Here is a 16,952-nt window from a genome sequence, read left to right on the forward strand (position 1 = left end):
ATGGTTCCAAGTATGGAGACAATAAATATAATAAATAAATAAATATAATAAATAATGACTTTGTAGAAATTTGAAACGTTTAATTATCCGCTAAATTTAAAAACTTTGTTCGTGGCACAACTTTTGACAATGATTTCAAAAATGAAAAACAAATTTCTCGACATCCAGTAAGTGGATAAAGTTGACGTATTTGCACAATTCCTCTGACTGGACTTTAGGAGAGTTCTGAACATCAATTATCGTCGTACGTTCAAAAAGGATTAAATGGTGCAGTGACTCAATAATGGTTCTTGTCCTTCGTTCAAAATTTTCAAAATATGAGGTATTATTGAAATTAGGTATCAGGAAACTTAAAGGAAACTACAATGAAATTTTCGCGGAAATCACAACATGAAATAATATACCGGGTGCCCCTTTTAAAATACGGAAGGTAGGTGCTGTGGGAGACGTATATTATATATCCTGTATATTAAAAACTATTTGTACTAGATACAAAAAACGTTTCTATTTAACGTTTTATGAGCTGATAGGGGTATTAAACCCAAGATACGCGTTTATTTGTTTCTTCCAATCAATTGACAAATGTTATAGATTAAAATATCCTCGGTGTGTGGCTTGTGTGTCTCAAAATGTCCGTGCTTACTATTATGCCAGTTTCAGATTTTGCATCAAATTCATTTAATATAAACTTAAAGGATCATTCAGACTCAAATTTAGATATTAAGTGAGCCTTTTAATGCCCTTAAAAAAGTAGAATTTAAACTTCAAACAAAATGATAAGCAATATAAACATAAATACTAAAAAAATACTAATGATTTATAATATTAATAAATATTATTAACTCGTTGCATTATCAGGAGCAAATCGCTGTTTTTATTATGGTGTTTGAGTACATCATTTTTATAACTCACTCACTAGTTAATCTCAAAAGCAACTAAAATTATACCTACCATTTAGTGGCTTACGACGTACGTCACGGGGATATTTCAAAAAGCAACTAAACGAATTAACCTTTTTTGGCGCCGTTCATAAACACCACTAAAGCATGAAATTGTAGGTTTTTTCGTAGCTCGTTTGAATTGACGGGAAACTCTGTTTAAATTAAATGACGACAAAAATTAAATGTTGACAAAAAAGAGTTTATTTGGACTTTATTTACATTACAATATTGAGGTTTCTCGTAGGTATCGGTTCATGCCTAGCCGGTTGGCGGTAGCTCAACAAGAATATCCTGCTGATTTCTACGCCAATTCTATCCGCAGTGCATTATTTTCCACTGTAAAAAAAGTCATTACTAAATAGTTTTTCCAAATCACTCGAAACAAGTTCTAGATTAAAAAGCCTAAAAGATGCAAGTACCAACCTAATTTTTATTTTCTCTACAACTCGCTAGTGAGTTATATAAATCAAAATATTTAGGCACATTATATAACTCACCAGTCAGTTGCAAGTGTTCCCACTTTTAACTGGCTAGTGAGTTATATTCAATATTCTATATTTATACTCAAAGAAGTTAGTTAAAAATTAAATTAATGATAGTTATTTAAGTGTGTCATGTTACATAAAAGTCACGACGAAAATTAACACGTACAGCAGTGATATAGTAACATGTACATATGTAATAACTCATTTCCTTAATAGAACTTTTTATATAATGCCGTTTCAACAATAAATTAAAATATTAATAAAATTGTCACTGTCAGAAAACTCCTTTAAAAAAAGTGTCAAACTAAATTTTGAAAAATTCGATTTTTAAGTGACTATCGAATTCTACCTTATATCTCACTAGTGAGTTAAGACTAGTTACTAGTTAACTACGTAGTCCAAATATATGAATAAGTTAAATGTAATTTCTAAATGACGTACTATCCTCCCGCTTTGGCCGACGCCGAAGAAGACGCCTTGGCATAACCGCCGCCCCCAGCGCCTCCGCCGCACGAACTGCAGCCACCGCCGCCTCCCGGATAACCACCACCTCCGCCTCTGTGATGACCACCGCCTCCGCCCGAGTGTCCGCCGCCACCTCCGGGATATCCACCGCCACCGATGGACTTTCCGCCGCCGCCGCCTAGACCGCCGCCTCCACCGCCTCCTAGACCACCTCCTCCGCCGCCTCCCAAACCGCCGCCGAAGCCGCCGCCGCCTCCAAAACCTCCACCGCCTCCGCCGCCGCCGCCGAAACCACCCCCGAAACCGCCACCGCCTCCGAGACCGCCTCCGCCGCCCTTGTTACCCCCGCCGTATCCGCCAGGGGATCTTCTTTCTCTGAGGACCGGCTCCACTATTAGCAACTGCAGAGAAAATTTAAAAAAAAATACAAGTCTGCTGGAATTAAGACATCAGTAAAGAAAAATCAAAAGATAAACACAAAAATATGTTTTTGGGACATTTTTTCTTTTTAATTTTCACTATTATTATGACGGTTTGATTGAAGACATGTGATGGTGAGGTTAGGATGACAAGAAAAGTTTACGACACTTCAACTTTTATCCAGAATTATATTTTAATTTTAACGATTACCGGGAGAACTAATTTTGATAATTGTTTTACAGTATCAATGTCACCCTACAATCAGAACGCGCCATTTGGAAAACTTCTCAAAATAGAAAAAAAAGCACGAGGCACCAAATCGGCTTGTACTTACTTCTACTTCTCCTAAGGGCTGCACATTGTCTACTGAATCTTCCCTGTCGTCAAACCCGGGTGCACAATTTACGGCTGCCGCACCTAGCAGTACCAGAACCAAAGCGTACCACCGCACCATGTCGTTCGACTTGCGATTACCGGCAGATAGGCGGACATTTTTATACTTAATCGAAGCTTCTTGCCCGAGTATTTTTTTTTAATTGGATTCGGATTACGTAACCTCCGCGCGAAGAGGGAGACGCAGCAGCTTTGTCCCAGGTTCGAGGTTGTTCAGATCATTGTTTTTTTCGTCTCCGAACCACTTGAAAGGACCACTTGCGATGCTCATTCCGCCAGAGCGAAAAAATTGTTTTTTACTAGTCAATTAAGTATGATGGGTTATCAGTTCTTCATTAAAATTAAGTGTAGGTAATATGAACATTTTTGTCAAAACCACGTAACGTTAGTACCAGAGGAGCAGATCATCCTTCTATCCAGTCCAAATCTGGAACACTCTCTCTATTTTGAGCTCCTTCTGAGCAAGAGTTCTAACCTCTTTCTGTGGAATCTATAGACATGATGCACGGATGAGCATTCTGGAGGCCTGCTGACACCCTAGTGCACCTCCTTCATATACTGGTTTTGGTTCGTATTGTTTATTTACCAACTACTAAAACAACTTTAATATACCCATAAGTGCACCTATAATTGCTTTAAGTTATAGCTTCTTCAAGTTTCTGACACTTAGGTGCCACACAGCGATGATACTTTCGCAGTTACAACTAAACCATTGCAGAAAGGTGAATTATTTTACTTATTTTAATAACAAAGTGACGACCAGGTTTCACTGTGTTAACCCGCAGTTTTGACGTTTGTCAAGTTAAATGCGATGTTGCCGAGCAAACACCTAAGAACGATTTGCTGGGTGTATGAGTGCTTTTCCAGTATTTTATTTGTGTTTCGCGTATAGAATATTGTTTCTGCAAATATCCTGGTTTGTACGCTAGCAAACAACAATTATTACCCGTTTCGCACCTTCTCATTTCCAATCTCGCCGATGATATTCGTGAAGATGGGATAAATATAGAAAATATAAATATTCAACCATGCTATTGATAATTATTAGGAATTAATCGATTATATATCGACGCTGTTATTGCTTATGTGCGGTTTTCTTGGCATACCATCTATTGTTTTAATTCTATACAGAGCCGCTCAAATAACCAATTTAAGACGAGTTTTGTTTTGCATGGAGATAGAAAAATAACACTACATAAGTCGAATAGGTCGTATTTTTTAAACAAATTTAATGGCTATTCTAAGCCTAGAAACGGATTGGCATTCGTCTGAAACGGTAAGGCAATTAATGACGTCGGTAAATCTCAAATGAACTACCAAATTCGTGTACTTCAAATAAGCATCTAACAGTCATAATCCATCTGACATATTATGCGAAATCGTTTAGTTTGTGAGACAGAGTTTTCTCTATGTTTTATATAATTAATCTATATTAAACACTTGCTTTGTAGAAACATTATTAATCACAATCATAGTTGAAAACACACAACTTATAGACACTATCTATCATGAACTAAGTAATTAATTTCTCACGTCCCATTTTTAAAATATTAGTTAACTGATTTTGACAGGCATCGCCGCACTTGATATTGAGTGGTCAAAGTAATGTCTCAGGCAATAATCGTGTTCAAATCACAACTTTTAAGAATTTTTCAACACACACTTGACTTATCATTAAGAAATTCAATATAAGAAAATATTCAAATTTTTGTAGGGTAAAATATGGCTGTTTTTAATTTTAGAATTTCTGTTTAAGTTTTTGGAACTTAATAAACGAAGTTTTTAATATTCGGACGTTATCATAAAATGGGTGGTTGTATAAAACTCAATATTAAATTAAATTATATAAAACTGTGTTTTCCCTAAAACCAATTTTCGGATAATTTTGATACATTTAAGCTAAATTAAAATACAGTTCAAACAAATTGTGCATTATTATTTTTCATAAACATTTGGGAGACGACTTGTGTAGGGACTGGCCAATCGACCATGGTCCATTGACCACTTCTTAATTGACTAGTCAATTCTATCAAAATGTTTTAAATAACAACTTCAGAGTGATATCTAACATTATTTAATAATTGTATGTATTTTATAATAAATCAGTATGCGTTTGCGATGTCAAATTTACCGGTAACCCTCTTCAAGGAATCCCCGAATACGATACTTATCAATTCGGGGAATCCCAATAAAAAGATATGCTCCATTTTGTTCTTAGAACGGCGCATGACAACGTAACGCACAATAGAAATAAATATAAATTTCAACAATGGATGGTGAGCGGTCTGTATAGGAAGATGTCAAAGTGCAAATCTTCTTCTTTACAGAATAATAATATTTAATTCTCCTAATAAACTATTCCATTTTTGTGGAGTAATTGGAATTTGAAGTTATTTCTCGAACAATCTTTACATTTAGACCGATGTTTACTCTTTTTGTTGAAAAAAGTGGAACTAAATGATTCTCACCTCAAAATTTAATTCGACCTTTTAATGACATAAAGATTCTTCTATTCAAAAGATAATGTTTAGAAATTTAATTCACAATTTTACAAGCATTAAAAGATTTTGAACCGTTTGCATTTTCAATGCAATTGAATTCCGCGGTTTAGATGCAAGAATTGAAATAATATTTCTTATTATTTATTGGGCATTTTTTTTCTATCCCTCATTTGAGACTGACACTTTGACTGAAAAAAAGGAAGAGCCTATAAACGCGGATTTATCCTAAGAATATTTTACTACTTTTTTTTGAAAATACTTTGCAGTAAACATAGTTGTTATTGGCCTTGGTTTAGGACTATTAGTGAGATTGGTTAGATTAAATAAACATTTTTTTTTCTCAAGAGGAAAGAAACACGCTTGTCCTAATCTACAGTAATTTAATGGAGGATCTGCTCCTTTGCGCCTACAAGTTTTTGGGCACACTGTGCTACATCAAAAAGAAAAACTGGTGACACGAGAGCGCTTAAGAATCATACTGCACAACGACGAGAAATTTCCACCCCGAAAAATACAAGAAAAAAGCCACAAAGCAAATGTAGATATATCTTTCGGTGCGTTCCCAGCGGACAAAAAAAACACTTTTTTTTTGGGAATTCGTTGTAAACAAGCAGCTTTCGAGTAGCGCCGGTATGAAGCATCCATTGTTAGACGTCGAGCGTTTCGGAATTACCTGTAAGAAATGTGAGATCATTTGCGGGCTTGACCTTGGCTCGAGCTTCAAGTAACAATGAGATTTGAATCGCAGTCGCGTTTTTGTGGCGTTTTTTGTTAACGCTCGTTCCCAGAACCAATCTATTCGGATCTTTTTAATTATCCGGCCCAAAAAAAATGCTAGGGACCCCCCCAGGGGAGTTTATTATTTTTCGTCGCTCTGTGCGAGCCGGTTTGGCAGACAGCAGACGTTGATGATGCTACCCATGTTGTTGTCGCATCAAAATTAATTAAGTTCAATTAAACAACTAGCCAGGAAGTATAGAACGAAGTCGATGAGCCCACAGAAACGCCACGTAGCGACGAAGCCTATAAATTACCATTGGTGGTTCGGCCAGAGGTTGGCAGATGGAGCCAGCGGAATTCTCAATCTAATATTCCGATTAAAAAGTTTTCTTAGAGATCCTTAAAAATTTCATGACCTGTAAAACCGAGGTAGTTCAGCCAGCGCGTCACTGGTGACGCTTCAATAGAAAAAAGGGGAATTTTTTCAACTTGTTTAATAGGAACCAGTTTTTAGGCATCTGATTACCATCAATAGAAATGTTTTGTTAATTTATAATTACTTCTCCAAGAGTTCAAAACATGCCAACCTATGAACCAAGGTATTACAAAATTTACTTGCCGATTTGTTAAAACTTCATCGGCTCTAAAAACATGTGGTTTCGCCAGCGGGGCACAGGTGGCGGTATGGGTACAAGGAAGGGGAAAACTTCCATTGATTTTTTTCAAGTTCAGGCGTCCGACCACATTATTAGATTTAATAACCGTATTAGAAAGTTTCCTTACGGATATGCGAAAATTCTATCGCCTCTGTGTACCAGACAGTTCAGCCAGAGACTTATAGGTGGGCGTTTGGGAATAAGACAAAGGAATATTTCTCCTAGGCTTAAAAAAATCTCACATTTGTGATTGCTGACGCTTTTGATAATGGGAATTCAGCAACTCTTTTAAAAGTTGTTCTATCTATATTCTTAAAAAATACTATGACCATTTCGAAAGGAACATTATAAAATGATGAAGAAGTATATTCAATATGGGCAAGAGCATTATTTCAACCAACACCTTGTCATGTTTAAAGTCGCCCCTGATACTTTGTGAATTGGACCTTTTTTTTTCAGTGTGGCACTATTTCAGTAGTATTTTTCCAAAATATGCGCAAATCCCATAAAATTTCGTGAGTGAGATTTAGGTGCATCATTCTTTTGTCGTATTTGTGCTATTGACGGGGGCGTGGTAAAAGATTCGAGTTTTAATTCGACATCTTCAAAGATTATGGGATCACGCTAATAGACTTTCATTAAATAACACCAATTTTATCGTAGTGCAAATAAAATGGATGCATTTTAACGTAATGACGATGCACTCCTCCAAACTTAATCCCCGAGGATTTGGGAATCTGTATCAAAACGCAAAAATTAACCTGACACAACCAAGCCGGCGGCCTTCCGATGGTGTTTTCTCAAATATTCGGGACAGATAAAGGACCGCGCATAATCAGATAAGCACTTACGTTTTATTGCGATATTCACTACGCACGATCCGGAAAATTCGATATCAAATTCGATTCGTGTATAATCCGTCGGAATTTTAAACTCGATAAAGAAAATAATAATTCTAAAAATAACGGCTTATGCTGATCTCGATCAGTTGTTGACGTATATCCAGGCGTTCAGCGCCGTGGCGACAGTCAACCATACAACGTAGGGCAGCAGCAGTAACCCCAAGACCCAATACACCCTTGCGAAGAGGACCGCGGTTAACACCGCGCTTAGAAGGATAGTCGCGATCAGCACCAACCCCTGCGAAAAAGTAGCCGGTAATCAAAACTACTTTCCATCAGAAAAGAGTATCACTTACGGCTAATATGTTTTCAGTTCCGAAAAATACGGGGCTCCATAACCAGTTGAGTACCAAGTTGCAGACGTAAATGATGATGGGCCACTTGGCAGCACCTATAGTTTTGGTTAGTTTTGGTTAGTAGAGGTATATTATTCTCCTACGCGATCTTTAGCACCAAAAAAAAAATACCTCAACTCCCTCAAGCTCACCTCCGAGGCCATTGCCAAAGACGTACGTCATATACGAGGCGATTCCTAGCAAGGAATACAAGAAGATCCACATAGGCATGAACAGCCACGTCGGAGGAGTCCAGCTGGGTTTGTTGAGGGTCTGGTACCATCCGTCGATGGAGTCTTTGGTGACGAGCGCGCCCAAGCCGCCACCAATTTGCGGCAGATAAAACGCGATGAGGATAATGCAGACGCGCTTGAAGCGACCGCTGCCTAGTCTTTCTGGATAAGTCTCGACAGTTATTATGTTGTGCGACATTGTTCTGCTTTGGTACCACGAGGTTGTGGAATACAGTGAACCGAGAGGAGAGGCTTTTATAACTTGTTAAGAAGGTACTTTAATCTGGTCGTTATCAGTCGATAAGTGTTCTTAATGAGGCCTTTAAATAACGATATAGCCTAAGTTGTTAAAAAAATTGGCTTGTTACTTTTGTTATCCTAGCAACTCGATGATTCGTTGCTCCGGAATTTTCAAGGGTCTACGTTCGTGCAGTATCTTCGAGTGGGAATGACTTCAAGTGGGTTAAAATTTTCTCGTAAATTTTATTCAGCGGATTTTCGAAAATTTATATGGCAAATATTTCAAAAAACTGATGCTGTCTCAAACATTAAGTGACAATTTTTTTGCATTATATTGGACCGGTGTAAAGTCTGTTCATAGATATAAGAAAGTGACTAATTGATACGAATTAAGGAAAGACCCGGGCAAGCTGTAAGAATGAAATATGGCCGTACTTTGCTTAGAATTTAATTATTTGTGGTTTTGTTAGGAAAGATACTGAACAATAATATTTATTAACACGGGAAAAAGCATTGTTACGACGAATGGAAGATTTCAGTTGGTGCCAAACAAAGCTTTGTAGGACCTCAATTAATTGCTTTTTGGTATGATCTTCGTGAAAATAAATGTCATTTTGGATTGTTGCTTTTGTGTTACACAAGGAAGCGGTTTTATTCAACTGTCTACTGTGATAACTTGCATTGTCCATTACAATTATGCTATTAGGAGTAAAGTTTGGAACTAGTTTGTTTTTAAACCAACTTTCAAATAAATCAGTGGTGGTGTCTTCATGCGAATCCAGAGAAGAATCTTTAATATTTTTCGCAGGCAGAGAAAATCCTTTTGGAATCCAACCATCTTTAGAGGCAGCACGCAAAATAGTTATTCTTTTACCTCTTTTTGATGGCGCGTTTGTTTGACGCTTATCAGTTGAGTCAATCCAACCCTTTTCCGGGTTATCATAAGTGTCATCCAAGTAAATAATTGGCCTTTCTTGTTCTCTGTAAATCCTATTTTTTTCTAGATATTCCATTCCAACGCACGATTCAATATAAGAAGTGTTACTAATAAACTTAAACTGAATAATATACCAAACCAAAGAATATTAAACACAGGTAGGTATAAAATTATTTTCTCAATTTTACCTGAATTTAAGTTCCGTAACTTTAGGTAATAATCTTGTTGCATTGTATGTTAATGACCACCCTTGGATAATCCCATTCAAAAGTAATTGGTCATTTTCTTATATCTGTGAACAGACCATACCTGATATTATTTCTCATACTTTTTGTGCGTCTATCAAAATTAATTTTCACAAAATGTCCTTGCCGGGTTCGACTGGCTTGTTGAGCTTTTAAGGTTCAAAATGAATGGCATTAATTAATTTTTAAGAAAATAAACTAGGTTTAAGTTCTCATTACCTTTTTTTTCATTTCCTATTTACCCCACCAATTTTTAACTCCCCTTTATATATTTGTACAAAACACAAAAAAATGACTGAAACGTTCGTTCATAATATTCTAATAAGAAAGGTACGCCATTTTCAAATTGGCGCTGTAGTACACATGTGTGCAACTCTAGTTAAGAGCCGACGACGCTCATAATGAGTTTATAGAGCGGTGAGGTGGTGGAAAGGGATAATAGAGCGAGCCGTTTGTTAATTCGCGGCAAACTTTCGATACGGTTGGTGGTGGCTTAGAAAGGTAGAAGTTTGCGCGTCGGTTTGCTAATTTCAAGGTCAGTGAAAATTGGTGTTTCATTTGCGGTTCTTCCATTTAGCTATAAAAAAATTATGAAGGTATCGTTTTCATTTCGTGGCGGAAAATTGCAAAAATTTTTTCAAAATTTCAAAAACGCATATTTTTGACCGCGGGTTTCCTTCGATGTCACTTCGTTTTGTAGGAATCTAGGTTAAATTCTACATAAACATAAACTTCATTTCATATCTCCGCTGTGATACTTTATACAGGGTGTTTCAGCTTAAACGTCATTAATTTTGACATGCGTTTGAGCAAAAAAAGCAAAGGATTTTTTTAAATAAAATTCCATCCCAATTTTTTTATTAAGGGTGTTAAAGTTCCAAGAAACTATATAATTTTTATCATGGTTTTAATATTGTTATATCTAATATGATCAAAAATGTTTATCGATGGCATCCGATTAGTTTTCGAGCTTGGTGATATTTAACTTGGACCTCCGTGTATATTTATAACGACAAGTCATATCAATGAATGCTAGAGAACACGATCAATGGCAGGGAAAATAATAATTATTATCAAATAATTGATTGATTTGATTTTATAATACATTGTTAGTTGTAAATATAAGTCCTGTTATAATTACAACAAAAATGGATTTAATTTATAATGGATTGTTTAAAACCCATTTTAATTTAATTTACAGAAAAGCTATGGTGGTGACCAGTTGCAGTTCTGCAATTAAAGAGGTTATTTTTGTGGTGAGTATTGCCATATTTTTAAATTTCTCTTGATTTCTACAAAAGCAAAAAAGGGTTGCAAGCTCCACTATAAATGTGAAATACATACACATATATAATAAGTAAAACAAAAAAATAAATTAAAAAAAAAACAAAAAAAGTACAAAGCAATATTAACAATCACAGCAGAGCAAATTATGTTACAGAAAAAACAACAAATTATTATTTAGCAGCCGCGAAATAAGAAATATTTGTTTTTTTTGTTTTTTGTGTGTGGTAGTTCGTTTATTTAGCTTATCTCACGACCTGTAAGCACAACTCTTTATTTAAACAATTTAAAATTCACAATTAAAAAACCTGTTTATCGAGGCATGTTCGACCTTTTCCTACAGCGTGTCCCCTTTAAAAACCCATGTAAAATTTTGATATTTTTTTTGTTGGATAGATCTGTGCAAAAAGCACTTAAACCTTATATTGCTTATTGCTTCAACTTAAATCGAGAAGGGTTATTACATAAAACCTAACAATACTTTTAGAGATTTTTTCCAAAAGAAAAGGACAACGGATTCGTATTCAGGACTATCTAAAAGTAACTAGACCAATTATAATATAAAACAATGATAAAAAGACTTTTTAAGAGACAATTATTTTTTAGTATCATCTTAAAACAACAACATTAACATATTCGAAAGGTATAATGTAAACAAAATAAAATATAAATTAGCGAGTGAATTTGACAGTCGAATATTCCCTTCTCCGTGGTAAACTTATTTATACAAAAGAATCAGTATGCCGACGTCAATCAGTTTTGATATTTCGGCTATTTTACTTATTAGATGAAAATTAAAAACAGTTTTTAATTAAAAAAATACAGCGTTGTAAAGTCTGTTTAGTTCATATTAAAAAACGAATTATCAAAATTTAGCCAGTAAACAAACATTCTACAGGATATTTCAAGTACACTGTATTCGAACTTCACGGAAATTAGTATATTCGTTGTCATTTGATTCTTAAAGAAATCCCTAATAACTCTCCTCGATATTTGACATAAAAAATCGGGTTGATGTAATAAGAAACAATTAAAAAATACCAAAATCAAACAGTAAACAAAGATTTTACACCGTTAATCGTTTACACCCTATATTCAAACATTATAAAAATTAGTATAGTTGGGTTCTAAGTACTCCTGAACAAGAATTCGTTGTCAATTTTTTTCCCTCCCTAATAGAATTTCTTTCTTCTCTTTTATTAAATAGCCTTAGTCACCTATTCAACAGAAAAAAAAATCGAAATTGAACCGTAAACAAAGATTTTACAAGGGTGTGCAGTTCGTAAGTAAACGAAATGTCAATTTTTGTAATATTCTTACAATTTTGTCGTATTTCGTTCTTAAAAAGGTGACTTTGGGTGAGACACCGCCAAAAAAAATAATCGAGCACTACAGAAACGTCTATTGCCACTTCGGTCGATGAAGCAGTCACGTTGAAAACTAATTAATTCGGTTAAACGTTTTCGACGCCATTGGCAAAACGTACGAAACGTTTGCACGGTCGATTTTAATTTAGAGTCTGCTATTTTCGAATGCAAACGCGGATTGAAAGTCCAATTAGTAGTAATCGCATAGCAGAATCGCTCGCGTGCAAGATGCAATATTCAAACAAAACACTGCGAAGCGATCCGGAGGCACGATTTTGCGAAAAAAATTCCGTCGTTTTCCGGAAGGGCTCTCTCCGCAATTCGAACGTCATCCCAGGAGGGACGCCATATTACGTAAATACGCGACACCGTTGACCTACAACACGCGAAGCCGTTTGAATTCCTCCGGGAGACACGTTGTTTGCGTCGCAATTGCGTCGCGAATGACAATTCAGAAGTGGGATTGCGGTGACGGGTTTCAGTCGGTGTTTTATTTCGTTCACCCTGTACGGAAAGCAATCATAATCCGCGCCTGGTACAAGTAGTTAACGACCCTTAATTCCATACCGGTCGCTTGTTTGAATTGTTGCCCGAAAATGCGAAGTTTGACTCCGCTGCGACCCGGTTCCCGCCTGCACTTAAAGGGTGAAGATTTTCGTAATCGAGGCCCCACCCGAAAAAGGGCCGGAGTAACAAATGTCAGATTTGAGAAAGACGCAATTAAATTTTATCATATAATCATAATAAAATTTCGAATGTTAGATAGATAGATAGATAGATTCATTTATTGACTACGTTTCGTACAAAAGGGACATACACTTGTAGCAAGTCAGAAGTGATATTCAAGTGCAATAAAATCAAATTAATAAATAACATAAAGACACACATCTAATACAAACAAAATTAGACAGTACTATCCAGTTTTATAGCGCATCGATACCAGTGACAGTGTCAATGTATGCTCGCAGGGAGCAAAAACAATGACGTTGTAGGAATTCTTTAATAGTATGTTAAAATTTTCTATTGCTCATCTTTTTCACAGTACCTGGCAAAACATTATACAATTTCAGGTTCAATGAGTTGTTCTCAGACTTCCTCAGTCTAAACCTAGGCCGTCTAAGGAGATCCCCCGAACGAGTTGAATAGGCATGGCAATCGGAATTAGCGCTAAAGTTTCCTTTCGTTCTCTGTATCTCTAATAACTGGTAGTAGATATAGATGCAAGGAAGGGGCATCACTTTGAATTTTTTAAAATAAGATTGACAATGGTCACTATATCCTATATTAGCAACGACTCGAATGGCCCTTTTCTGCATTCTAAAAATCTCCACAGCAGCTGAGGAATCACCCCACAGTACCGTGCCATAGCATAAGTGTGAATGCAACAAAGAAAAATAGACCATAAGCAGAGTCCTTGTTCCTATCAGGCCTCTCAGTCGTCGAAGAACGAATATGTTGCTGGACAATCTATTTTTCAGGTCTGAGATATGTTGTTTCCAATTTAGACTATCATCGATCCTAATGCCAAGCAACTTGACGGACTGTCCACTATTTACCAAGCAATTGGAGGAAAACACAATACTCTGGGTCTTGTCTAAATTTAATTTAAGATAATTATTTTCGACCCAGACATTAGCCCTGTCCTCCAACATGCCAACCCTAACGGACAACTCCTCGATACTCTTAGCAGATGTAGTGAAGGATGTATCGTCGGCAAACATCACGCACTGGTTGGGGGCCATGAAATGATAAAGGTCATTTATGTATATTGTAAATAGTAACGGGCCCAGAACGGAACCCTGGGGCACCCCGCTTACTACTGATTCAAGTGATGAACGGTCATCCTGGTATTCTACAAACTGCTGTCGGCCCTGCAAGTAGGACGCTATAAGATCTAAGGGCAGAAGCTGGTGAGAAATACAGTCGAAGGCCCTGGAGAGATCACTCAAGGTCAAACCAACTAATTCACCCCCCCTCGAGGCCCTCAAGTATCCCACTCACAACTTTAGACACTGCTTGGATCGTCGAACGCCCTCCCCTAAATCCAAACTGACCAGCACAAAAACATTCGATCTTATTAATATAAGAATTTAGCTGATCTTTTAGTAAGATCTCAAAAACTATTATCGACAGATGAAATAAAAATACTGTAATCTGGCTAAAGTTACATTGAGATACCTAAACGTAAATAAACCTCTCAACAACATTTTGATTATGGATGCAATAAAGACTAGATTTGTATAGGAAAATACTTTTACAACAATGATTAGAAAGTTGGGGAAAAAACCGGACAATTAATTATGCAGATTGTCTTATTTGTGAGCAAGTTGCTACTTCCCGTTTTCCCCAAAACCTCTGATGGTACATCAAGCATGAAACGCCCTGTATGTCCACATGAATATTTTAAATCAATTTTCATAAACTCCCTTACCGTAAAAAATATACTTTTGCGATCGATTTTTGAATTGTTTTGTTGGTAGTTTATGTTTTTGCGACTTTGTGATATGTCCGTTTCTTGACAAATCTAACTTTATCAAAAAGAAAGGGTTTTGTGAAGAGAATAGTTGCCTATGTTAAGTAGTCAGGTAGCAAGATAGACGAAAATTTTACTAACACAATTACTTTTTATAAATCTTCTGGATTCCACTTCTAGATTTTTGTTGACTCGAACTAGCTAACGTTTCGCCAATCCTGTTGGCTTCTTCAGAGCTTGACTGAAACTGGCTCGCATTTTACTCGGTACCTGCTTATATAGTGTTTCAGGGGGGCGGAGCTAAATGAGGGACATAAACACCATCTCGGATGACTGATTCCCCTATTGGTGACCTGAGTCGCGCTTAATATTGTTAGGTTGCTTATAGATTTCTATAGACTCTCGAATTTTATTTCCGGTTTCGTGATTGAGTTCGGCAACTGGTGATGAGTTTATTTATCTTAGTATTATGTATGTATTATTTGCTGCATATGCATGGAATGCTGTAAACTCCTGGCATCTCAAATGGAATTTCGTCTTTGACGGATTGAATATGTTGAGAGATTTTTGGACAAGTGGTAAATCCGGTCTTGACATTATATTTCTTTAAAAGTTTTGATATGTGGTCAGTGGTGTTGTGTAATGATGTGTAATCAATTCTTCTACCAACAAAAAATCCGAGAGTCTATAGAAATATATAAGCTCCCTCAAACAATATATAAGCAGATACAGAGTCAAATGCGAGCCAGTTTCAGCCAAGCTCCGAAGAAGGCAACAGGATGATTATTTATTAAATTAACATAATCACCGAAAGTGAAAAGTGTGATTGACGGATGGTCGGCTAATGAGTAACATTAATTTAGCATTAGCATCAAGTTTACAATTAAGAAAAGAACGGTGACTGTAACGATTTAATTTTTAGTTTGCGAGAGTGCGCGAGACCAGTGCTCTTATTTCACTACAGAAAGGCACAAATACAAAAAAGAAGTAAAATACCACAATCGGTCTAAATCTAATTCAAAAATTTCCATAATAATACATCAATAACAATTACAATAATAATAAATGATGAATCCGCCGGGAAAATTTATAAACCAACCGGAGAGGGGTCCTAAGAGGTATAGTCTGTTCATAAATATAAGAAAGTGACTAACTGATACGAGTTAAGGAAAGACCCGCCAAGCTGTAAGAATGAAATATGCTCGAACAGGTCCGTACTTTGCTTAGAATTTAATTATTTGGGGTTTTGTTAGGAAAAATACTAAACAATATTTATTTATTTATGTATGTATTTTTTAATTTTAAGTTAAATTACTTAAAATTATTCACATAATATATCGGTATCACTATCGCTATCATCGCCTGTTCTAGTTATTATTTGTTCTATATTATTTGCAATATGGATATACGATTCTTCTGCTTTTTCTATATGTTTAAGATTTCAGTTGTGCCAAACATGTTCAATGGGATTAAAGATATAGTCCCTATGTATGCCCTAGATTTTTTGCATAATTATCACAGACGTATTCCTTTTGTATAGAACCCCAATTAATTGCTTTTTGGTATAATCTTAGTGAAAATAAAAGTCGTTATTATACGTGTAGTTTTGGATTGTTGCTTTTGTGTCACATGGGGAAGGGGTTCAGTCAACTGTCTACTGTGGTAACTTGCATTGTCCATTACAATTATGCTATTAGGAGGAATGTTTGGAACTAGTTTGTTTTTAAACCAACTTTCAAATAAATCAGCGGTGGTGTCTTCATGGTAATCCAGAGAAGAATCTTTAATATTTTTCGCAGACAGAGAAAGTTCATTTGGAATCCAACCATCTTTAGAGCCAACATGTAAAATAATTATTCTTTTACCACTTTTTGATGGCGCGTTGGTTTTACACTTATCAGTTGAGTCAACCCAACCCTTTTCCGGGGTATCATAAGTGTCCGACCAGGTTTCATCCAAGTAAATAACTGGCATTTGTTGTTCTCTGTATATCCTAATTTTTTCTTGCTTGCTGGCACCCCGTTCAATGAGAGTCAAATAAACATTGTTTGTAACTTCCTTAGTCTCAATAGAATAGTGCTTTCTACATTTGGGCAGGAGCATCTCCTGAGATACACTAGACTCGCACATATTTTGCATCATTCGCACACGATTCAACACACGCTGTATTACACACGAAATAAGAATGATTACTAATAAACTTAAACTCAGTAGTATACTAAACCAAAGAATATTAAACACAGGTAGGTATAAAATTATTTTCTATTACGGACCACAATTTTACCTGAATTTAAATTCCAAATTCATTTAAATGACCACCCTTGGATAATCCCATTCAAAAGCAACTGGTCACAC

General features: G+C 36.0%; 3 protein-coding genes across 3 annotated transcripts in view; 1 reads left to right on the forward strand and 2 right to left on the reverse strand.

Annotated features, from left to right (window-relative positions):
• Nucleotides 1-1,126: 1,126 nt before the first annotated feature.
• LOC132707311 (uncharacterized) lies at nt 1,127-2,804 on the reverse strand. The gene is made up of 3 exons (XM_060679111.1): nt 2,646-2,804; nt 1,868-2,292; nt 1,127-1,277 (listed from the first exon to the last, which is right to left on the reverse strand). The coding sequence occupies exons 1-3, from the start codon at nt 2,763-2,765 to the stop codon at nt 1,268-1,270; spliced, it is 555 nt and encodes a 184-aa protein (XP_060535094.1). The 5' UTR covers nt 2,766-2,804; the 3' UTR covers nt 1,127-1,267.
• A 4,616-nt stretch (nt 2,805-7,420) lies between these two features.
• On the reverse strand, nt 7,421-8,433 carry LOC132707481 (protein CrtK-like). Its single transcript, XM_060679352.1, has 3 exons — nt 7,971-8,433; nt 7,780-7,874; nt 7,421-7,721 (listed from the first exon to the last, which is right to left on the reverse strand). Exons 1-3 carry the CDS (start codon nt 8,248-8,250, stop codon nt 7,566-7,568), a joined length of 531 nt encoding a protein of 176 aa, XP_060535335.1. The 5' UTR covers nt 8,251-8,433; the 3' UTR covers nt 7,421-7,565.
• A 2,256-nt stretch (nt 8,434-10,689) lies between these two features.
• Nucleotides 10,690-16,952, forward strand: part of LOC132707421 (ankyrin repeat domain-containing protein 33B-like) — a 42,856-nt gene continuing 36,593 nt past the window's right edge. Inside the window, exon 1 of the mRNA XM_060679270.1 lies at nt 10,690-10,729. The gene's annotated coding sequence lies outside the window, so the exon portion shown is untranslated. The remainder of the gene's footprint in view (nt 10,730-16,952) is intronic.

The sequence above is a fragment of the Cylas formicarius genome, unplaced genomic scaffold (assembly GCF_029955315.1).
Source record: "Cylas formicarius isolate icCylForm1 unplaced genomic scaffold, icCylForm1.1 PGA_scaffold_9__14_contigs__length_23061073, whole genome shotgun sequence".
In the NCBI taxonomy this organism is placed as follows: Eukaryota; Metazoa; Arthropoda; class Insecta; order Coleoptera; family Brentidae; genus Cylas; species Cylas formicarius.

What these genes read in the sequence shown, in the direction of transcription:
- LOC132707311 (XM_060679111.1), bottom strand. Translation starts at nt 2,765, where the DNA reads ATGGTGCGGTGGTACGCTTTGGTTCTGGTACTGCTAGGTGCGGCAGCC. An exon ending in AGCCCTTAGGAGAAGTAGAA is followed by an intron (nt 2,293 to 2,645) that starts GTAAGTACAAGC and finishes TTTTCTCTGCAG; the next exon opens with TTGCTAATAGTGGAGCCGGT.
- LOC132707481 (XM_060679352.1), bottom strand. Translation starts at nt 8,250, where the DNA reads ATGTCGCACAACATAATAACTGTCGAGACTTATCCAGAAAGACTAGGC. An exon ending in CTTTGGCAATGGCCTCGGAG is followed by an intron (nt 7,875 to 7,970) that starts GTGAGCTTGAGG and finishes CCAAAACTATAG; the next exon opens with GTGCTGCCAAGTGGCCCATC. An exon ending in GAACTGAAAACATATTAGCC is followed by an intron (nt 7,722 to 7,779) that starts GTAAGTGATACT and finishes ACTTTTTCGCAG; the next exon opens with GGGTTGGTGCTGATCGCGAC.